This window comes from Culex quinquefasciatus, chromosome 3, assembly GCF_015732765.1.
Source record: "Culex quinquefasciatus strain JHB chromosome 3, VPISU_Cqui_1.0_pri_paternal, whole genome shotgun sequence".
Lineage (NCBI taxonomy): Eukaryota > Metazoa > Arthropoda > Insecta > Diptera > Culicidae > Culex > Culex quinquefasciatus.
The window spans coordinates 107,343,625-107,367,208 of record NC_051863.1 but is presented as its reverse complement, the minus strand read 5'-3'; the positions used below and the strand labels follow the sequence as shown (position 1 = coordinate 107,367,208).

The 23,584-nt window shown below is 39.3% G+C and overlaps 6 protein-coding genes across 6 annotated transcripts; 4 read left to right on the top strand and 2 right to left on the bottom strand.

Moving 5' to 3' along the window:
* The first annotated feature begins 3,747 nt into the window (after positions 1-3,747).
* LOC119770237 lies at positions 3,748-4,748 on the top strand. Its single transcript, XM_038264695.1, has 4 exons — positions 3,748-3,971; positions 4,065-4,264; positions 4,354-4,533; positions 4,613-4,748. Exons 1-3 carry the CDS (start codon positions 3,936-3,938, stop codon positions 4,517-4,519), a joined length of 402 nt encoding a protein of 133 aa, XP_038120623.1. The 5' UTR covers positions 3,748-3,935; the 3' UTR covers positions 4,520-4,533; positions 4,613-4,748.
* A 682-nt stretch (positions 4,749-5,430) lies between these two features.
* On the top strand, positions 5,431-6,658 carry LOC6053983 (DNA repair protein RAD51 homolog 4). The gene has a single exon (XM_001869939.2). It carries the CDS (start codon positions 5,611-5,613, stop codon positions 6,580-6,582), a length of 972 nt encoding a protein of 323 aa, XP_001869974.2. The 5' UTR covers positions 5,431-5,610; the 3' UTR covers positions 6,583-6,658.
* LOC6053982 lies at positions 6,617-7,655 on the bottom strand. The gene is made up of 3 exons (XM_038264694.1): positions 7,330-7,655; positions 7,136-7,268; positions 6,617-7,065 (listed from the first exon to the last, which is right to left on the bottom strand). The coding sequence occupies exons 1-3, from the start codon at positions 7,497-7,499 to the stop codon at positions 6,748-6,750; spliced, it is 621 nt and encodes a 206-aa protein (XP_038120622.1). The 5' UTR covers positions 7,500-7,655; the 3' UTR covers positions 6,617-6,747.
* A 3,930-nt stretch (positions 7,656-11,585) lies between these two features.
* Positions 11,586-12,822, top strand: LOC6053984 (putative deoxyribonuclease TATDN1). Its single transcript, XM_001869937.2, has 4 exons — positions 11,586-11,721; positions 11,777-11,956; positions 12,011-12,608; positions 12,666-12,822. Exons 1-4 carry the CDS (start codon positions 11,676-11,678, stop codon positions 12,775-12,777), a joined length of 936 nt encoding a protein of 311 aa, XP_001869972.2. The 5' UTR covers positions 11,586-11,675; the 3' UTR covers positions 12,778-12,822.
* Positions 12,823-12,864: 42 nt separating this feature from the next.
* Positions 12,865-13,784, bottom strand: LOC6053981 (protein SGT1 homolog). Its single transcript, XM_001869936.2, has 2 exons — positions 13,295-13,784; positions 12,865-13,236 (listed from the first exon to the last, which is right to left on the bottom strand). Exons 1-2 carry the CDS (start codon positions 13,664-13,666, stop codon positions 13,048-13,050), a joined length of 561 nt encoding a protein of 186 aa, XP_001869971.2. The 5' UTR covers positions 13,667-13,784; the 3' UTR covers positions 12,865-13,047.
* A 1,556-nt stretch (positions 13,785-15,340) lies between these two features.
* On the top strand, positions 15,341-19,747 carry LOC6036836 (ras-related protein Rab5). The gene is made up of 5 exons (XM_001846775.2): positions 15,341-16,139; positions 18,660-18,787; positions 18,848-19,135; positions 19,188-19,311; positions 19,371-19,747. The coding sequence occupies exons 1-5, from the start codon at positions 16,097-16,099 to the stop codon at positions 19,508-19,510; spliced, it is 723 nt and encodes a 240-aa protein (XP_001846827.2). The 5' UTR covers positions 15,341-16,096; the 3' UTR covers positions 19,511-19,747.
* The last annotated feature ends 3,837 nt before the right edge of the window (positions 19,748-23,584 follow it).

Below are 23,584 nucleotides of genomic sequence, written 5' to 3'. Positions count from 1 at the left end.
AAAACCTCAAGAAAGTACACATTATACTTTGATCTTCTGAACGCTTTTTATTTTCTTGGGGTTTTTCCTTCTTTGAAAAAAAAAAAAAACAATCTGCCTTATAATAAAATTTGGTAGAATTTAGTCACAAAAGCTTTTTTTCTAGAGGATTTCCCTTCTTTAAAAAAAAATCTGCTTTATAGTTCAGAGTTCCTTAACAAAAAACTAGTTAAAATTTAGTAGAATTAACAAAAGAAGGGAAAATTCTTACATAAAATCCCATTACTACGATGAAAGATCGTGTATTTTTAAAGAAGGGAAAATCTCAAGAAAAAAAAGCTATCAGAAGATCAAAGTATAATGTGTATTTTCTTGAGGTTCTTCCTTCTTTAAAAATCCACGATCTTTAATCGATGTGATGGAATTTCGTGTAAGAGATTTCCGTTTTTGTGTTAAGCAGTTGATTTTTGTGACTAAATTCTACCAAATTTTATTATAAAGGAACCATCCATAAACCACGTGGACACTTTTTTGGGAATCTCGTACTCCCCCGTTCGTGGACAATTGTCCATACAAAAAAATCTTTTTTGTATGGAGCGTGGACAATCGCCATATCCCCCCCCCCCCCTAAAGTGTCCACGTGGTTTATGGATGGTCCCAAAGCAGAATGATTATTTTCAAAGAAGGGAAAACCTCTAGAAAATAAAAAGCTTTTCAGAAAATCAATGTATAATGTGTACTTCCTTGAGGTTTTTCATTCTTTAAAAATACACTCAAGCTATTTGTTTTCTTGACAGGACACATTACACATTGATTTTCTGAAAAGCTTTTTATTTTCTTGAGGTTTGCCCTTCTTTGAATACCAACTAAAAATTGGTAGAATTTATTCACAAAGTCAACTGACTAACAAAAGAAGGACAAATTCTCACATAACAACACATTGAAAGAATGTTAAAAACATCTAGTGTTTGTCTAATATCTATCGATCTACATTGTTACATCTCGTGATTGTTGATAAAGTATTGTTTCAATAGTCAACGCTAGCATCTATTGTTAGTGTCCGAAAATTTCACTTTCTTTTTATCATTTATGTATTTAGCATTCATATTGTTGTCAAAATATCGAGTTCCTTCAATGTGACTAGGTCAAACCAACGGGGTACAAACTAAATAATTCTTAACCACAAGTAAGCGAGTAGGCAAGATTCCATTCATTCTCATACCAGGTAATAAAAAAAACTAATTTTCCGGAAAATGTCCATTCCGGGAAACGTCCATTCCGGATAATGTCCATTCCGGAAAACGTCCATTCCGGGAAATGGAATTCCGGAAATTGTCATAGAATCTTTCAAAAGTGGGTATTTTTTTTACACAGATCTGTGTAAAAAGTTACACAGATTTTCAATCAGCCTTCCTTTCAAATCTGGGTGAAAAAGATAAGATGGCGTTTTTGAAATGTAAGTTTTATCGAAAAATTAAAAAAGAGAGATGTGAGCCGGTAACATGGAGTTAAACTCGGTTAAACTTTCACAGTTGTCATGGAATACTTCACAGCAACATTAGTTAGCACGATTAGTTGGCAATGTGGCCATCAATTCTAACCTTACTTTGTTTGCTGTATTTTAAGATTACTCGAAAAGATATAATGCTCCCGTTGATCGTATTGCATACACGCCGATTCCGCCTGAATTTGCCACCTCGGAACATCTCCGGACTAGAAAAACTGGTGCTTCAAGGTCAGCGGCATTATCTCCCGTGGAAGCTGCTCTACGACAGGAGGACATTTACCAGGTACCAGAGCTGATATTTGGCATGAAAGTCCCTATGGGCATGCCCTACAAGGGGAACCATACTAAAACTTGATCCGAGAAATTTTTGAAAAACGTACCCACCCTAATATACATGTTTTGACGAACGAGCGTGTTTACAAACAAGCAAGAAATAATTTCGCGACTGTTAAACTCTTGGCGGAGCGCCGTTTCGATGCTGGTTTGCCGCGTGTCTTTCTCGGGAATAGAGCTATCTAAGCCCGATCTCACGCACACAAGCTTACCATTTGTTTTTGCTGGCGGGTACAAATTTTAACCTAAAAATCCTTCGTGTACGTACACGCAATACATGCGCACGTAGATGACTCTATAGAGATATCCATGCGCGAGAGTGTGTTAGTTTGTAACAAAATTTACACGCAGCCATAGACGTATCCAGTTTGAAATGGCCGCTAGGTGGCCAATGGTGTTAGAAATGACAGCTTCCATGTATTTGAATATGCGAGCTCAGGAAAACTCAATTTTTAAGCAATAAATTGATTATGTATGATAAAAGTATTGATTGATTAGGTGCACAAAATGTGTCTAGAATATTATTAAAATAAAAACTGTTCGAAAAATTTGCAATTGAGATTAGTACACCATTCGATTCAGAAGGAATTTTGGGCACCAAAAATATATAGTTTTCATATGTTAAGTATTTTATTTTAGAAGAAAATTAACAAAAGGTATGAAAATCGAGACATTTAGTATGGGAGCTGTCAAATCTCTCACCATCAAAAAGCAGCGTTGAGCTTTCGCTGGATTTGTCTATAGGCAAATCGAGTAGAATGATTCGTCTGTCAAAATCAGCTGTGTCCTTTATTATACCACGAGCACGTGGTTAACAGCTGGTTTTTACAGACGATTGATCTACTCGATTTGCCTATGTCTGCGTAAAAAAGTGTAAACAAATTAGAGATCTATCGAGAAATTAAAAGTGAGAGTGTGTGCGTGCAACATGGAGTTAAACTTTTCAAAGTGTCATGGTAGAATAAAATCGGGCTTACGAAGACCAATTGAGAGATTCGACAGAAACGTGCACGCATCCTGGTGGCGAGTAGAAGCACTACGCAACGATGTTCGGAATGACAGCGCGCTTGGAAATATATTTTTTTTGCAGTTTTTGATTTTTATTTCCTTCAAATATTTTTTAACGTCGATGAAAGTGTGGCAATCGCATAAACGAATCGAATGATGTATAAATCATAGGGGCTGAGTCTAGGGCTGAGTTAATTTTTCATGTTTTTTCCTCAAATTTACCAAAGAGATCTTTAGAAAAATTGATTTTAATATGATTTATTTGATTGATAATGCTCCTTATGTGTGTATTATTGATAGAACAAACTACTAGAGTCATATAACAGCATAATTACAATAATTTTCTCAAAAAATTGCCAGTTATTCGAATTTTTCCAAAAAAATCCAAAAAATCACCAAAATGCATTTTTAAGGTCAATATTTTGGTCAAAGGGGAAAAAAAGAAAAGTTTAAACACTTTTACATAACATTTCATCATTACTTTTAACTTTTGCAACATTTAACTCAAGTTATCCAAAATATCGATCATCTTTTTAGAAAAATCGTTTAAATAAAATACCAGTCACAATTAATCACTACAAATCACCACGCATTATGATCGTTAGCGAAATTGCTACACTTTGCCATACCCCACTTTTCTGAAAATGCTTGATTTTTCATCATAAACGCGATTTTTCCCTAAAACCTGCTCAAACTGTATGGGGGCTGTCATTCCGAACACCGCTGGAACAACAGCGAACCTAGCGGAAAAAACGTCGTCGAATTCTTCAATCGGGGCGTTACACTCAAAAATAAAGTTACCGGTTGAAAGGGTAAAAAGTATCCTTTTAAACGGTACTCGAGGTTTACCCTTTGCAAAAGGGTACATTTTATCCTTTTAAAAGGGTTAAAACTATCCTTTCAATTCACCTCACTGGCGTTACCCTTTCAAAAGGGTAACTCTCTTTGCAACAAGTACCACTAGCGCCGCCCTGGTTTCTAAATTCGGTACTTAAATCTGTTTGACGTTTTGGATCGTGCTCGTGCGTGGTGCGTGTTTTTCAAGTTTTCCAAGTTTTTCTTAAACTTTTAGAGTTGTTCCTGAAGATTTTGGCCCCTCCGGTGGACCATGCGCTGCACGATCGAGAGGTTAACTAGTTTCCCGGTACCGAGTCGTTTTGCATCTCGCTGGAATCTTCGTATTCGATCCAACAGATGATCTTATCTGATGGTGAGAGATTTGTTTTTATTTATTTAGATTGCCTGGAGTTCCGGATTAACTTTTTGGGTGTTTCCTTTGCAACCACGACGTCTAACGGCCGAGTGCAAAAAACTTCCGTTGATTGGCGCTGCTGGAGGTAGCGAAACGGGACCTGCAGAACCAGGGGCAGAACCCGAACCGGAAACGAGCGCAGAATCAGAGCCATCGACCGCCACCGGAGCCCGCTACGGAACTATGTAAGACATGAATGCTTGTGTGTGTGTGTCGCGTTGATTTATGCAACATTTGGTTTTAACCACTAACTTCCGGCCTTCTTTGTCCATAGAACCGGAAAGCACCTGCTTCGGAACCATCGGCTGAACCAGGACCGCATCCAAGGCCCGAGGTGCCTTCCAAACCGGAACCGGAAAGCACTTCCGAGCCGGGATCATCCTCAGAAAGTACCTCGGAACCAGAATACAGAAAGCGGAACTCAAATCCAAGATGATTAAGCGTGCCACCGGAGGTGAGAGTTTTTTGCTTGTATGTTCAAGTGTTTGTTTTCTGAACATCTTCCAGACTCATAAATGATCATTCTATTTCAGACTCCCGCCCACCAGCGAGCAAGAACCCGAGCTAACATTCGAGCTGGAGCCCAAATCGAAACCCAAATCAATGCCGTCCTCTGAGTCGGAACCCATGGCCGAAATCACGGCCAAACCCAAACCAAAAACCACCAACACACGTGGACGTGGACTCCGCGGCACGACTTCAACGCGATGGACTGCACAGACATCGTGATCGGAACAGCCCGCGAGGAAACTTACCGCGTGTGTGACTACTACACCCGTGATCGGTCCACACCGCGAGGACAAGTCGGATCTGACCGCCACCGGAGGGTTCGAGGTGGACGGCACCACGACGATCGTGTTCGTCGCAAGCTGGCGGCGATTTGATGCACGTAATTTGGGCCAAGGGACAGGAACCATCCAAGTTCACATATGGCGAAGTTCAAAGCGTTTGCCGCTCGATGAAAATACAATTTGAAAGTAGTGTCTAATATTACTGTTGACTAATTGTTTATTTAAATAAATAAATTAAATTTAACCTTTATTCAAATAAACTGCATTTTTAACACTACTTATTTAAAATCCAACAGATGGCGCCACTGGTTCAACAAAATCTGATTGACTCATAGATGTCGATAGTGAGCGCGCCGCTCCATGACAAGTATCCTTTTAAAGGGTACTAGGCCAGTACCCTTTCGAAGGGTTTCGCCCTCGTACCCTTTCAAAAGGGTGACGACGGGTAAACTTGAAAAAAGGATAGAAAGTACCCTTTTAAGGGTTATTCTGATTTTGAGTGTACATTTCTCGTCCGATGGATAACTGTCATTTTTTTCAATTTTTTTTATTACGGGGGGAATTGTTCTGCTGTCATCAACGAGTAAACAAAACTTGCGCCAAGGGTCGCTGATAAGCGCAGAACCTGCCACTGATAACAGCAGAGTTTGTTGTGTTTTTTCCGGCATTTACTTATTAATATCTTTTTTGAGAAATTCTGTTCAATTTCTGTGTGAACTCAATCGCTTCCACATGCCAGAATGACAACCGCAAGCCTCAGCGACGAACTTCACCAGGATTTGCCGGCGTACGTGGTCAAAATGCTGCTCAAGAACCGAATCGGGACCGTTTACGACTTTGTCCGCGCGGACACGGACCGTCTGCTGCGCATTACGAATCTGTCGTTTGAGGTGCTGTCCGCGATCAAGCGGGACTTTATGACGAGATGCTCTGGGACTACGGTTCGGGTTGGGGAGTACTTTCAGTATTTGGGCGAGTTGATCGATCCGATTCCGACGGGGGTTCGCGGATTGGATGCGCTTCTTCAGGGCGGGTTGCTGCCGGGGCACGTTTTGGAAGTATTTGGGGAGCCGGCCTGCGGAAAGAGTCAGCTGTGCATGACGATTGCGGCGAATGTTGCGTCGCGTGGGGCCGCTGATCCGGTGGACGTTTTCTACGTGGACACAAAGTGCGACTTTTCGGCGTCGAGGGTACAGAGCATGCTGCTGGCTGGGAAGTGTTCCGAGGAGGAGGCGAGAGAGGCCATGCAGCGAATCAAGGTGGAACGAATTCATTCGCCGGAGCATTTGCTTGGGACGGTGGAGGAATTGCTCGCGCAGATCGACCAGGAGGAACGGTTCGGGAAGTTTAGGGTGCTACTGGTGGATTCACTTCCGGCGCTTTGGTACGCGCATCAGAACTCGAGCAGCAGCTGCTATCCGGTGGGGATGTTGACCAGCTTGGCCGGATTGTTGCGCAAGTTGGCGTCGGAGAATATGATTGCCGTTGTGGTGGTCAATCTGCGAATTGTTTCGACTGATTCTGGCCAGCAGCGGGTGACCCAGCCGGCGTTGGGACGATACTGGGAAATGGTTCCAACGACGCGGCTTTTGATGAGCAAGCTGGATTCCGGCGCCAACGGACAGAACCGGCTGATAAGCATTTCCAAATGCAACTATTTGAAGACTGACGACCGGCAGATGGTCACGTTGACCGAACGGGGAGTTGTTTAAAGTTAAATTTACTATTAAAATGAAATCCTTTCAAGGACTGTTAAATAAAGTTTAATTTACAAACTTGTTAATCTTACCCATGGCTAAATCTTGTAAAATACTCGCATAATTTATCAAGTGGAAAAATTTGTGTCATGTTTTTTCGTTGCAGAAAATCCAATCATTTCACGGCTTTCCGTTGTACTTTTCCCGGTGGTACATTTTGAGAACCTTTTTTGGTGGCACCAGTTCCCTGCTCAACCCCGGCCGTTTCTTTTTGTTCACATTCGTTCCCTGTTTGCGAATAAAGTTTGTTGTTTCGACTGACGAACCGGCTGAGGCATCTTCGCCAGCTTCTTCCGGAATTTCTCCATGCAACTCTTTCTTAAGAATCAAGTCGGAATCGTGCGCGAAGCTACACTTGCTCCCAAACCGGCACCGTCCCTTTCGGTAGCTCCAGCAAACTTTCCTCTTCTGGTCGCCGGTTTTGTGCTCCGGATCAACCTAAAAAACCATCGTTTTCAAATGTTATAATCTCAAGGAAGTATCAACCGCTATACCGGCTAAACCTTACCATTTTCACGTGCTTCTCAAGGCTGGCAATTTTGGCGTCCTCCGCCTCTCGGAACGGATTGCTAAAGACGCCGCCGGGAATGATTTTCTTGTTGTCCGCGAGCATCATGCTCGCGCTCGGGAGGGCTGGTTCTCTAAAAGCAAATACACACAATAAATAAAATCTCAACCGAGCAAAACAATCCCAACACTCACCTCACTTCCGGGCCCTTTGTCCGCTGGTGCGCTTCCTTTTGCTCACCTTCGTTGTCGGAATCGTCGTCCGAGGTGCTCGCCGAAGAGTGCTCATCCGCTTTCCGTTCCGCCGATTTACTCGGAGCGTCCTCGTCGCTGTCGCTGTCTTCGTATGCCACCAGGGAAAACATTTTGCTGTGATGTGGTTACGTAACTCGGAACCGTGACCGTGAAAATCCGCGGACCTTTTTTTTCGTTCTACGATGCGTGGGCAGCTCACCAATAACAAGCCACCTGCGCGTGTTTACAAAATAAAGTTTAATTTTGTTTGACGATTGATTTTTCCTCCTTCAGAGAAATGTAAACAACTTTTCGTAACGCTCGTAACGCAGGGTGGCCACCAGATTTCGATTTTCAATTTCCCGGTTTTTCCCGGTTTTCTCTCGAGACCAGAAGAAACGTTTTTAAACCAAATTTCAATGTTTTTCAGGCTAATTCAAATATCTTGAGAACAAAGAAACTCAGTTGTAAACGAAGCCGTTTTTATCTGTTTCCCGTCCAAACCTCTAATTTCCCTAATGATTGAAATTTTTCATCATGATGATCTACAGATTTTACAAACTCAAAATAAAAAAAAACAACTTTTTTTTTAGAATAACATAAATTATTATTAGAAAGCAGAAAATGGAATTTACAAGAAAAGATTTAAAAAAATACATTGTCATAAACATTTATGTAAATGCTCTTAAATTTTCTTTGAAAAATGGTTTTGTGAATTCAAGAATTATCAATTCCTGTGAATTAATTATTATTTTTTGGCTTAAATTATATGAGTAGGTACTTTCTTTTAACAAGTCTTTTTGCATCTTTAGTCCAAACAAAAATTTATACACTTTGGTAGCAGTGCAGGAAAGTTGCCATACAAAAAATGTGAAAAAAATGGTACCTTGAAACTTTTTTTATCGATTAATAAATTAATAAATAATTTTCGGTAAGTTGATGGGATAAATTTGAAATTTGTGGTTTTTCGAAAATAATTTTTATTAATTTTTTTTCCAAAACACAAAATGGTAAAAATCCTGACAAAATGTAAAAAAAATATCATAGAGATTATTTAGAGCTTAAAACTTTCTTATGGTTATCTTGCTTGAAAAATATAGTTTTTTTCTGTTGAATTAAATAAAATAGAAAAGTTTCCTGAAATCTTTATAAGGTTAAACTTATGTTAACTGATTTTCTTTTTATAAAATCAAATAATTGTTAGAAGATTTAGTTTTTATTTTTTAACTTGCGTATTTGAAATTGTTTTTTATCTTAATTTGTTGTACAAAACTTGTAATTTTGTTAAACTTTTGATTTGTCAAGACAAACATAAAAATAGCTGTGCAATAATTTTATTGTTTCTAATCTTAATTACTTACCAGTACAATAAAAAGAATATAATTTTATAAATTTGTATAATTTTATCTGAAATTTCTTTCAACCATCCAGACTAGAGCATTTAACATAAAAACTCTCTATGAACACTCTGCTATACCAGTTTTCACTTCAGACGATCTCTACCAAACATGCCTCATATTACCTGTGCCTACGACGCGGTCGCTTTGTGTTTGTCGCAAGAAGTATTTATTATAAAAATAGTTTTTATTTATTAATTCGGTATCTATTGAAGATAGAGCTTTGATGTCTTCGAGAGAGTTGTTCATTTTTGGTAGTTGAGCAACTTTGTCGAAATGAAAAACTTAATGTTAACGCCGCAAAAACAGTCCTGATTCCGTTCACGCGCAGAAGGAAACTGACTCTTAAAACCTTAAAAATTAACGGCTTAGATTTACAATACTCAAAACACGTAAAATTCTTGGGCGTGTTGCTGGACGAAAAACTGAATTGGAACATCCATTTAGAGCAGGTGGTTAACAAAGCCACAAATGCTTTATGGATCAGCAGAAAAACGTTTGGGAAACATTAGGGTTTAAAACCAAAAATGATACAATGGATTTACACAGCTATTATAAAACCTAGAATAACATATGCCGCTCTTGTATGGTGGCCAAAAACAAAACAAACAACAACTCAAAAAAAAAAAAAATAGAAAAACTACAACGCTTAGTTTGTCTCTCTATAACCGGGGCAATGCGAAGTACACCAACCAAAGCCTTAAACGCATCTCTTCACATTCCTCCCTTGTACCAGTTTGTGCAAATGGAGGCTGCAAAGAGTGCGCTGAGGTTAAGAAAAATACAAAGCATAGTGGAAAGCTCTAGCATTGAGCATCTAAAGATAATATCTTTTATAAAAATTAACAAAAATGTATTTATGACTAGTGACTGGATGGAGAGCACGTTGAACTTAGACGAACCATTCAAGGTGATTGAAACAAATCGCAATGAGTGGGAGTCAGGAGGGCCTCGCGTTTCACCAGGATCTATAATATTTTACACAGATGGTTCAAAAATGGGAAATAAGACAGGTGCAGGGATTACGGGTCCAGGAGTTAGTGTATCGATTCCAATGGGTCAGTGGACAACAGTATTTTTGGCAGAAATTTATGCTATCTTAGAATGTGCATCCATTTGTCTTAGAAGGAATTACAGACTTACAAAAATTTGTATTTTCTCAGACAGTCAAGCTGCGTTAAATGCTCTAAAATCACCAACATGCCAGTCTAAGCTAGTATGGGAATGCAGAAAACTTTTAAAACAATTAGCATCTAAAAATCAAGTACATCTGTACTGGGTTCCGGGCCACCGGGGTATAGATGGAAACGAAAAAGCCGACCTTCTTGCTAGAAATGGGTCAGAAGGGCACTTCATTGGCCCAGAACCCTTCTGCGGGGTCTCAAAAAGCGTATTAAAAATGGAGTTTGTAAAACATGAGGAAAAGACGATTCAGTTAAACTGGACGAAAACACAATTACTGAGACAATCTAGGGAGTTCATCACTCCCTCTACTCAAAAATCAAAAAAAAAATACTCAATCTGAACAAGAAATATCTAAATATCTATATCGGGCTTATAACAGGACACTGTCCGTCTAGATATCATTTGAAAAAGCTAGGTCTTTGTCAAATAGATATCTGTCGGTTCTGTGACTGTGAAACCGAAACATCAAAACATCTAATATGCGACTGCAGCGCACTATCTGCAAGGCGAAGGCAGATTCTTAACAGGCCTATTTTAAGCCCTAAAGAGATCTGGCAAGAAAACCCCAGTAAGGTAGTTGATTTCATTTTAGAAATTATACCTGAATGGGGCATACCGCAACGTCAGCCAATGACAGTCACCCTAAATGGTAACGTGTCATCCTGAAGACTGCGATAATAAAATGGGTATACCGCAATAGATCAAAGTCATGGTCGCAGTGGTCTCAACCCAACAAAAAAAAAAAAAAAAACTTTGTCGAAAACAAAAATATTCTATACCTTGTATCTTAGAAAATAAATAGTTTTTTCTTGTTTTGCACGACTAAAATCAATCAAATTGTAATGACGTCTGAGACAATAATATAGAACCTTTTGGTACCAGCAACTTTCTAGAACATGTCAACTTTTTAAAACTTATCGTTTTTGAGATACACTCAAACCCCGATGGTTTGACACCAACTGTTGTCAAACGAACGGGGTCACGTTTTAGTTTGACACCCCTTTTACACGGAGTTCATACACACTACTAAACGTTTGTTTTGAAAGTGTGCGTGAGCGCCGTGTAAAAAGTGACAGTTCGTCACTTTTTAGTTTGACTTTGACCAACCAACGGGGTACAAACTAAAAAAGTGTCAAACGAAAAAGTGACCAACCACCGGGGGTTGAGTGTATATGGAAATCAATATTATTTTTCCCCATACAGAGCTGGCTCTGTTCGCAAACAATTTTCTTTATTAAAAAAACAAATTCACCAAGTAAAAATATCATAGGTTACAACAGAAAAAAAAACATCCATAGCCAGAAGCTTGAGTTTATTACACAAATTCAAGCATAGCTTTCGCGAAGTCTTCATTTAGAATAACAGGAATAATATTCTATTTGAGAAAAGAACATTTTGAAAACAAGTTTTATACAAACTCAAAATGTTTTCCCGGCTTCTCAGTCGAATTCCCGAGTTTTTCCCGGTTTTCTACCGGTGGATAAAAATTCCGTTTTTTTCCCGGTTTTCTCCCGAGGTGGCCACCCTGTCGTAACGGCAATATTTTTTGCGTTGCTCCAGTGACGCCGATTAAAATATTTTAAGGGGGGGTTTCGAATTTCAGCTGTTACAAATAGTAACGGCAATAACGCCAGCATGTTTTTCTGTCACCCAGAATTTTTGTTTTGATTTTGAAAGTCGGCCAAAGCATTCTAACCTTCAAAACACTAAAATTTCATAAATTTTATGAACGGTTTAGTTAAATATTTCAAAACCATGTTGAAATTTATTGGTAATTCTACGTAAAACTCTTGTTTAATTCGTTCTGATGATTGAACTTTTTCCAGACATCGGCGCGAACCTAACCGACCCTATGTTCCAGGGAATCTACAACGGGACAAACAAGCACCAACCGGATCTTCCAAACATCCTCGAAAGAAGCTGGACCGGCGGTCTGGAGAAGATCATCATCACATGCGGAACGATCTTTGACTGCGATCCGGCGCTTGAGATTGCGAATCGGGACGGTGAGCGGAGTTCCTCCGGAAGTTTTGCGATCTCATTTTGTCTTATAATTTTAGAGCGCCTCTTCATGACCGTCGGGTGCCATCCGACGCGTTGCGGAGAGTTTGAGGCCGATCCGGACGGGTATTTCATCTCGCTGTGCAATAAAATCGACGAGAACCGGGAGAAGGTCGTGGCGATTGGCGAGTGTGGTCTGGATTATGACCGGACACATTTCTGCGAACGGGATGTCCAGAAGAAGTATTTTGAGCGGCAGTTGACCCTGGCGAAGAAGTACGATCTGCCGTTGTTCCTGCACTGTCGGAGTGCCCACGAGGACTTTTTGGAGATCTTGACTAGAAATTTGGACAAAATTCCGAAACGGGGAGTGGTGCACACGTTCGACGGAACGGCCGAGGACGCCCGGAAGCTGATTGAGCTGGGATTCTACGTGGGCATCAACGGCTGCTCGCTCAAGACAGAGGAAAATCTGCAGGTCGTGGCCACAATCCCGGACGATCGAATTATGGTTGAGACGGACAGTCCGTGGTGTGAGATCCGGCCGTCGCACGCGGGCTCGAAGCACGTCCGAACGAAGCTGCCCGCGGTCAAGAAGAAGGAAAAATGGGACAAAGACATGCTGATCGCTGGGCGATGCGAACCTGTAATGATCCGGTGAGGAATAATAGGATTTGGTTGGGTTTTTAGGACTAATTAAGTATTTCTTTTCAGCCAAGTTCTGGAGGTTCTTGCCGGCGTCAAAAATAAACCGATTGAGGATTTAGCCCAACAATATTACGAAAATACGTTGAAAATGTTCTTCCCGAGGGAAATAAATCAGTAAATATAAAGGTTTCCAACCACTTGATGATCACGGCAAAAGCAGAAATGAGTCAAGGGCCAACTAACTGAGTCAGTTAAACAGCACGCATAAAGTGACTTAGAACGCATTTAAATTTATTTCAAGCAAGTGCGCGATTTAATCTTTGTTTGAAACATGTCGTTAATGAGTGAATGATTTTGTGTCCGTGTAAAGGCAATGGCGCGTCGTGAAGGAAGTAATGCTGTCTCTCTTTCTCTCTGTGTATGTGGTTATTCGAAACCGGAAGTTGGCTTAGTCCCACTTCTTGAACTCGCAACCATCTGGCGGCTTGACCTCGACGGGCTTGGCACCAACCTCCTGCCAGTTGGTGCTCAGCACGGTACCGCCCGACTCGTAGAAGGACTTCATCATGGCCTTCTTCGTGTCCTCGTTGGCATCGGCGTAAATCTTCCGGAACAGATCCTGCACGGCCGCTTCCCCCTGAAATTCAAGAGATGACATTACAAAATCTACTCAATCCCTACAACAATCTTCCCACCTCTGGCTTCTCCTCCGCCTCGGCCTTCTCAATGTCCTTCGAGATCTTGTCCCAGTCGTGGTGCGTCTTCTTTGGCGGCGGTTTGGCCACTTCCGTGACCTTCTTCTCCAGGTCCTCCCAGCGGTGTCCCTCCAGCTTGGCGAGCTTGATTTCGACCTTGCTGGGGTAGGCTTTGTGCGTGCTGCGTTCCACGTTGATGGCGGCCCACAGGTTCAGAACAATGGGCTCGATTCCGTCGGCGGTCAGTTCGACCTTGTCCGGGGCGAACGCGACGGCGTAGTTCTTTTCGGTGGCATTCTTCAACAGCACCGTCACGGTCACCGCCGTGTCCGTTTGGTAATATTCTCGTTTGATGGCGGCGGAGCTGGTCATTTTGGGAGGTTTGCGCGGGCTTTTTCTCGTTCCCTGATGGAGGACGCACTTTTTTTTCGCTGCTTCCTGAACAATGGACGTGCTTTTCTGCTGAGTGTTGCAATTGTTTTTGATTTCTAGAAAGTACCAATCAGTTATCCTGACGTGTGGCAGGGCTGGGAAACGTTACTTACGTTACTGAGGTTTTTTATACCAGTTTATTTCAAAATGCACGCATATTTCAATCAACTGACTTCTGAGTTATTTACACTGAAAAGAGAAATGAAAATTAAACGTACATTCAAGCCCCGGTGGTTGGTCACTTTTGTGTTTGACACTGTTTGTAACCCGATATGGTTTGACAAAGTTAAACTAAAATGTGACGATCGTTCGATAGAACTGTGACTTTTACACGGTACTCACACTCAAGGTTACTGTAACCTTGAATCGAACACCTTAACCAAAAATCATGATTTTCTGAGTTCAATACTCCCACCCCTCATATACGATTTTTTTCGGGATTGCCTCAAAAGGCCGAAATTCAAAAGGCAGAAATTTGTCTTTTGCCCAGAAGGGAGAACGTTTCAAAAGGCCGAATGTCTCCAAAGGCAAAAGGATTATGGAATTCAGAATTTTGTTCATATTATCACTATTTTCATGGATTATTATGATATTCAAAGGTACAGTAAACTAACGAACTGTGTTCTTTTATATAATTTTAAGCGAAATAAGATATCTTTACCGATCATATTGTTACCATGTATATAATATGATGGTCCAAATCCGGACTTTTTTGGGATACCCCCTGAAATCAAGGATTGACCCATCACTAGGCTAAATTCCAAATTTGAGCTCATTCTGACGACGGGAACCCCTCCCTCCAATCGCTTAAAGTTTGTATGGAAAAAATCGTCAAAATATATGGAGAAAAGCAACTGTTTTACTTTTTCGGCCTTTTGGGATTCAACAATGTAATAAGGCCGTAGCTGAAGTGTAAACAAAGAGTCTATCCTGCTCGTTCCTCATGTAAACATCAACTGACGTGAGCAGGAGAGAATCTTTGTTTACACTTCGGTTTCGACCCTTTTACGTTGTTTTGCTTGAATTCTGCCTTTCGAGTAATTCGGCCTTTTGAATTTCGGCCTTTTGTAGGAGAACCATTTTTTCAGTTCAACCCATATTACCATTTTTATGGTTGAAGTACATGAACTGAAAAAATAGTACCTATGAAAAGAAGGATATTGAACTCAGAAAATCATGAGTTTTGGCAAGGGTGAACGTACACTGGTAAACAGCATTACACTTTTTTCAGTTCACTTTTACACACTTGTATGGGATTTTTCAGTTCAAGTATGATTACACACTTTCGTGTAATCATACTTGAACTGAAAAATCCCATACATGTAGGTGTGTAAAAGTGAACTGAACAGTGTGTAATGTTGATTATCAGTGTATATCATGAGTGATTAAATCACTTTGACATGTGCGTGTTGCAGCCCAAACGTTACGTGCGTTACTTTGAACTGATTGCAGGGCTGAACTTGACTGACAGATGACAGCTTCCATTTATTTATTTTTCTTATCGTGGATTCCGATGCACTTTGTTTACGTATCTTCTTTCGCATTGATCAAAGAAGGCAGCATGCTGCTGACGGATGTCGACAAAGTCACTCACTCCGGCTGGATTTTTGTAAACATTGCAATCGCAAGTGTCAAAATTGAACAAGCTGTTGGTCGAGTTTGACGTATGATGCTGCCCAATGTTTACTTTACGTGTGAGGTTATCCATGTTGGTTTGCTCAGTTGCTGAACCGTTCACTCACAAACGAACGAACGAACAGTCGGAACAGTCACATCGCAGAAGAAAGAGTTGAGCAAGAAAGGAAAACAGTTTTTTTTGAGTGTGGACCATTTTATTTTATTTTTGAAAGTTGGATTAGTGAAAATTTATAGCTGACCGTGGTAATTTTGCACTGGATGGTGACATTTAACTGCTGGACCAGTTAAATTTGTTTGACCAGGCCGGGGACTTTGGGGAATGTGACTAGGGTGCGTGTGCAGCAAAATTCCGGAAGATTATGCACCGAAATTAGTGGACCGCGACCGCCGAAGTGGCCACTTTCTTCTATGGTTTTTCTTTTACGACATGAAAACGCGTAGCCGTTCGGCGAAGAGAAACGACGAAGATTGAGCAGAGCAAATGCAACGCTCGCGAAATTTGAGCTAACTGTTGTTGGTCCTTCTCCTCCTCCCTCCAGCCAGTCAGAGTGCTTTGTTGTTGGATACTTTTGTTCCGACGAAGAACGATCGGAACACACGTCGGGAACGGGAAGCTACTACGTAAACTCTCCGCTGGACACTTGAACTTGAAGCAATAAAAGGAAAAACAGCTGATCAAGCAGAAATAGAAAACAAATCCCCCTCGGAATCGAACGGAACAAACGGAGAGCCATGAAGGCAATCGAGGCGAAAATTGTCGTTTTAGGATCTCAAGGTAAGCAAGCAAGCATTATTGGTGCGATTTGCAATAGTTTTTTTTTGTTTCAATGGCTGGTCGTCGTTTTCCTATGCCACCAGACTTTGCCGTCGTCGTCGCGACATTCGTCAGGTAGGAAGAAAATGTACCGTTCAACAATCCGACGATTGGAAGGTAGAGGTTTGTTGAGACTTTGGTTTTAAAACATATTTCATTTAAAAATATTTTAGCTTGTTAAATCGAAACTTTTTTTCAATCAAGAAAATGAATTGTTTTTAATCTGCAAATCTTCATAACTAAACAGCATTGACGGTGATTCCCAACGATTGTTTGTTGAGAAAAAAAACTTAAAAAATTAAAGGTTCGACCGGGGATTCCCACATCTCTTCCCTGGGTTTTGTCATAATTAGTATCATAGGTTTGATGCAGGCCAAGGATTGATACCTAAGAGCATGCAATGGCACTGACCTTGTTGCGTGCTCTTCGGTTGACGTCCACGTAAGGAACATCCTGGAAGGAGCGTAACTAACTACATCCGTAGTTCTGTTAGATCATCCGAATTATCTTGATCAGAACAGTATAGCTCTGGTTCCTTGCAAGTGTCCTATTTTCTTACCTCCACGTTGGCTTGGTTTTAATGATGACCTAGCTGGTAGCCTGTGGAAACGGATCGTAAACCTTTGACCACCGCGGGTCAGAGTCGAGACGGCTAAAAGAAAGGGGCACGACAATGTGGGAAAGGGAAGTAATTTGTGATTGTAGACGGTATTGTTTTGATTCGCAGTATGTTGAGTCAACTGCTGTGGATGTACCTGAAACATCGCACAACGGGGTTTCTCTTCTCTTCATTCTCAGCTACCACCTATCTCCTATTTTTATTTTGCTCTTCTGATTCACAATTCTTCACTGATTCTTCTATTTAATATCCAACATTTGATTTTAATTTTACTAACTTTTTATTCTCTTATCTCTCAAAGCTTTTCCACTCTTTTCTATCAATTGATACTGCTGTAACAAACTTTGTTTTGTTTTTTTTTCCTTAAAAATATACTTTTCCTTAATGAACTACATAATAATATCAAGTCTATTTATCATTCGCCTAATCTTTTTTGATTTTATTGCGAATTTATTTATTTGAATAATTTTTTATCTGTCCTATAAATTATCATTGCTATAATCTAAGCTTGTTTTGTATCTCTATCTATTAACTATTGTCTAATTTTACATCTAATACATCTAGCTTCTCATTTTTATTCTTAAAAATACGCTCATCATTCTCTTACTATTGATACTTGATTTTTATAAAATAAATTCTCTTTTACTGTCCATTGTTTTGAAACTTCACCTTTTTCTTAAGCAAGTGAGGTTCGAGCCCTTATTCAATTTATGGAATGATTAAAGGATTAACACAAATATTACTATTGTACTTTTGAAAAACTTTTCTAAAATGCTTAGGACCAAACTATTGTAACAAAACACCGCGACAGAAGAAATAGCAACATATAAACACGACTCAACAATAGGGAAGATTTCAGGAGAAAACAATACACAGTAAATAACAATAAGTTTTTGAATTAAAACTAAAAATAAAACAGCTTTTGCTTCAATGAAAGTTGATAGACACACTATAAATGGTTAGGCGCTTATACTTACATCAAACCCTACTTAATGTACCACCCCCGGCCGAGTTAAAATGCGTAACCGGAAAAGAAGGTGTGCATGCCTGGCACGAACACTCAAAGCGTGTTCTAGCGTGCTGCTCGTACTGACTCAGAGCAAGGGTGAGATGTAGGTGTAAGGGCAGTGCGTGTTCGTCGGGAACCTAGTGCATAAGATCGGTCAAGGCCCGTTCTTACACTGAAAATTGCGAAATTGCGAATTTCTTGAGAAATAAAAATATTGAACCAAATGTATACGTTGTGTACGCGTTCAAAAAGTATTTTGATGCTAACGTCAGTCTTTAAAAAAATACATTGTAATTTGATTTAAAACTATACGGAAAAGTTCCATCAGGCCTCGGGAGAAAACCGGGAAAAACCCGGGAAATTGAAAATCCAAAACTGGTGGCCACCCTGTATTATTTATCTTTAGTTTCTGATGTTTAGATCAATAAAACGTGTTTTTTGAGCATGAAAGGAACGCTCAATATATATCAATGCGTTCAACTAAAATATAAAACAAGAGATTTGCACTTTGTTGCTGCTTTAGAGTGACGCTGTCCAACCTTCAATAGCACACAAACTCGCAGCGTCGATAAAAATTGATAAGCCAAATCCTTTAATTAGAAGGAGATTTGACCTCACGTTCCGGCGCGCGAACCAACCAACCATCCGACCAGGGCTTGGTCGCAGAGGTATTTTTGTCACCAAGCTAGCTCGGATTATTGCAAACAAAGATAACATGTTTTGATAAAACTGGATTGTGTTGTTTGTGTAGCTGGTATCTTGAGATATGCTGTTTTTTTATGAATGTTTCTATTGTTAGTTTTTATTGTACATCAATAAAGGAGTTGTTTTTTCTTTTCTTCATCTGTTTCAGGTGTGGGGAAGACGAGCCTCGTAGTTAGATATGTTTCAAATGTTTACACTAAGGAGGTTTCACCGACGATAGGCGCCTCCTTCTTCACGTGCAAAGTCAATTTGGAGGATTTCAAAGTTAAAATGCAGGTTCGTTGGTGAAAACGCATTCAATGAAACAAATAACCAAACCTTTTCAAAACGCCTTAGGTTTGGGACACTGCCGGCCAGGAACGATTCAAGGCGATGGCCCCGCTGTACTACCGGAACGCGAACGCCGCCCTGCTCGTGTTCGATCTGACCCAGTACAACTCGTTTGTGGAAATCAAAACCTGGGTCCAGGAGCTGCAGCGGAACGTACAGGAACCGATGGTTCTGTCGCTGGTGGGAAATAAGCTCGATCTGGAGGCGAAACGTGCGGTGTCGCGGGAAGAGGCCGCCCTCTACGCCACCTCAATCGGGGGAAACTATTTTGAAACGTCGGCCTTGCAGGATCAGGTGAGTTCCGAACGAATTATTTGGACTTTGGGTTTTAATTGTTTGCTTCCAGGGAATTGAACAAGTGTTCATATCGATTGCTGTTGGTTTGATCAAAATGTCCGGCGAACAAATCTGTCCCTCGCTTAAGCGGTATGAATCGTCGGATTCGTTGGTTCTGAACGGATACGCAAGTGGTAAATCGTTTGTAAGTCATCATGAAGCTTCAAAGTTTCTGACCAAACTCATTTTTCAGGAATGAACGGCGTCGTGCAGATGGGAATCGAGTGTAACAACGGGCTGACGGACGGAACGGGCCGCCTCGAGACACCTTCCTGGAGCAGGGATCACATAGCTCACGCGGAGGATTCCCGCGACGGATGGTGCTGCTATTAAAGTGATGGACGCTGTCTTAAGATATGAGCGAACAGACAAAGACGTGAATTTGAGACTTTCTTGTGATATTTCCTGATCATCCCACACGTCGTTAGGTTCAAGCGTATTTTTTTACGAGTAAGAATAGCCTGTATATTAACATTATATTGAGAAGCAAAAGTGGACCGAAACTATCCCGTTGGAATAGCAATTGTGTACGCACGACGAGAGTGTACGAAGTTTGTCAGATACCTTAAATGAAGAAAAAAAAAATATGTAGGGCTTTGCATGCAACATAAATATCATGACAACGTTGATCTCTTGAATTTGGCACATTTCCCCCTTCCCCCAAGTCTTCATGCCGCAAATCACGTGGATCACCCAAACAGCAGGTTCGCGATCATTTACTCATGATATCATGCACATATATTTATATTCATATATTTAGCCGCGCGGGTCAATTTTGCTACGAAGCAAACTGTTTGTTTAGGATAAGGTTACTCTGGACGCTTGTAAAAATATAATATTTTGATACTTTTTAGCTCGAGTGTGTTACGTTTTTGTGTTCCGAACGCCTGCACCTATGTGTTACGTCGGTTAATACTCGCACAATATATCTAAATAAAGCCCTAATTTTTCAGAACAAATTCGAAGAGAACAAATAACATTGAAGGATTGAAGAGTTTCGCCATTTGCTGACAATAGGAAGCTTGATGAAAAGACTAAACTGCCGTGCCTAAGAACTGAAGCTGCAGTTGTCGGAACACATTTGCAACGATTGATTGGTACGATGAGGATGATTCCTGATAGTGATTTCGACCGTTTAGTGGCTGTGGAGATGAAATAATGGTTGTTTGCGGAGTGCTGGTGCTACCATACCTATTGAGTGACAAATGGATATGGGTCATTTCTTCCTCTGAGATCGTGACTTGAAGCGTAAGTCCAGTTCGAGTGTGGAAGCCAATAGTGGTCACTATGATGGAAAGATGTGCAGTTTTCATGAAAAATACGACAGAAGTGTGGAAGACTTCAATGACACAGCTGTAAAGTTTTTGACTCTTTCATCAACGAGTACTTATTATAGATTCAATGTTTGTGCAGTGGATACTATTTTTAAATTAAATCAACTAACTCAAAAGTCCTTCCTTACTTGACTCTCACGTCTGTTTTCGGAAAGCGTATATTTAGTTAGTATTTTTAGGATTTCTAGTTTGAGAGTTTTATCCTAAATAGTAATCCAATACAATACCCGAGAGTAATCCGTACATATGAAACGGGACGGTTTGTTCGTTTAGTGCTCTTTATTTTGAATCGATTTTTTCAATGTGCGTTTGGTACGGTATGTCCACGCATCCTTCCTCCCCTGTAGATTCTTTAAACAGGGGGGGGGGGGGGGGGGGTTTCAGAATCCTCTTTGCGGTAAACACAATGCAGTAGGGCTGGCCGCTTTAATTTTTGTATTACAATTTTGGGTGTTCTCGGGTGTACTGCAATTATTAATGCTGACAAGAAAAGTGCTTGGGGCGTAATCTAATCACAAGACTTTCCAGCATACTTTCATCGGACTGGCTGCGTTTGTGTTAGATGAGATAAGATTAGATTAGATAAGATTAGATTAGATTAGATTTGAAATTAAAAATCCAATGCAATGCCGAGTGACAAAATCAAAAGTAGCATTTGAATTTAGACCATTAACGTTTTTAGAACATTACTTACACGAGACTGTATGTGTACCGTCATCTGGGCCGAATCGGGACACATGGGGTGAGTTGGGACAGCTGTTCTAGTCACGTTATTGAATAATCTTTTGATATTTTTGAACGGGCTCTTTATCAACAAATCTTTAATACTTTTCGATTGCAAATTCGGGAATTCGCCAAAATTCGCCGAAAATCGGAATATGATTTTTTGTCAAAAAGTCGGAAAAGGTCGGATACTCCAAGCATTCTTGTTTGAAAATTATGTTTAAACTCTTGAATAATTTTGTAATATTTTGTACAATTTTCAAATTAAATTCACTCAGTTCTGCTTTAGGAACTTACTTCAAATATAAGGTTTTCACTATTTCAATAAATTTTAGTTTGGAAAAGCTGTTTGAGACATTCAAAATTCTAATAAATATTGGATGCCTTTGACACAGATATTCATAATTTTTTTTATGAATCAAATGATCGCTATTATTTTTTTTTAAAAACAAGACGCAAGTTAATGAAAAACTAATATAAAAATAGAGCCTAATGACCAGGTTATGATTCTGTTTAATTTTGTCATAAAGATTGAATCTTTGAAACTGTTTTTTGAGTATTTGTAAATTACCTACTATTGAAATTTCAAAAAACATTAATCCAAGAAATTTTGAGTAATTGCAAAATTGTTTTTAAAAAATGGTCTCTACAAACATTTTGCTAAAAATAAGTGGGAAAAGATAAAATCATATTAAACTGAAATTTTATTGAATAAAAAAAAATAATACTGTGCACTAGATAAATCAACATTGATTAAAAAAAATCAATATCATAAATTATAAAATTGAAAAAAAGAGCTGATATTTTTTATGAATTCCTTGATATTTTTCTAAATTCTTTGAACAAATATTAACAGCAATTATGTTTCAATCGTTCTTTGAAAAAAAAAACAAAAATATATATATATATATATATAGGATTTAAATTTTCAATTCAGTTATCTTTAACTTTCCATTTCCAGTTGAAACAAAGTTTCAAAAACTATACGTTTGCCAATTTAAAAAATAACATGGAGGTTATAAGTATTGTTGAACTTTCGATTTTTTTCAAAGACATTGCTTGTTCAAACTCTGAATCATAATAATCAGAGAAAAAAATAACAATCGAAGCACATGAATGGTCAAGTGGAGGTACCAATCGAGCAAAAGACAAAGGATTTTGCTCGATTGGTACCTCCGTTTGACAATTCATGTGCTTCGATTGGTACTTTTGGTTGGAGATGACCGTTCTCTAATAAGCACCAGGTTCTCTAATAAAAATGAATAGCAATTTTTGAAGTATTTTTTTATTTGTTGTTCAGTATCTGTGTTTGCAAAAATTGCCGGTTTTTTTTTAATTTTTTTTAATTCATTTGGATTTTATTCGATGGTTGACATTGACTTTTCTTTTAGAAAGTTTTTTGTTTGAAATCATTCTTAGGATTAGAAATGCCTATTTTTTGAGCTTTCTGAAAAAGACTGGAAAAAGTCGTGAATTTTAAAATGGGATTTAAGTGGTCACGCTGAAAATACGTATTTTGGGAAATTGAGTTTTTGTGAAAAAAAGTTCATTAAAAAATCGGCAATTTTTTTCCGTGCTCCTATTTTGTTCTCAATAGTCCTCAACAATACCTACAACTGGCGAAGACACCAAATTCATCAGAAAATTCAGCTATTTGAGTATTTACGTATTATACCAAAAAAAGTAAAAAATAAATAAATCATGTACCTGTCCAGTTGTTATGCAATCATTACTTTCCATGACATAAACTTTTAAAAATATTTGTAACGGCCTTAGTGGAGAAATAAACAATTCGATACATATGTGCTCTCTTGTACTAAAGCTTGTTGGGATTCATATCCAAAAATCTAAAATCAAGCTAAAATTTGTTAATGTATTGAAACAAAAAGATTCACACAAAAATAATAATAATAATAATTCAATAAAATATTTATGTTCCTAAAACATTATGTGTTTTCCAGATCTGTGGTCAATGTTTTAAAGCTTTAAACTGTCCCTGTTCGGTTAAATGTTCCATACTCGGTTTCTAATCAATTGTAAAAGTTTTTTCCAATAAAAAAAAATGTAAAAACTTTTTTTTTGCATCAATGTCGCATTTTTATAGGCAACATAATGTAGATCAAGTAGGGGAACTATACCCTTTCTCAGCCTATTTCTATTATCGGCCTATCAGCACTTTGATCATGAATTACAGCTTAAATAAAGTGTTTTTGACTGTTTCAAAGCAATAAATAGCTCAAATAAAAGTGAGCAAGCAACTCTTCATTGTTCATACATCTGAAAATGTTGATTTAATAGCGGAAAACGGCAAAAGTGATGAGAATTGGTCGAACGGCTTAGTGTGATTAAA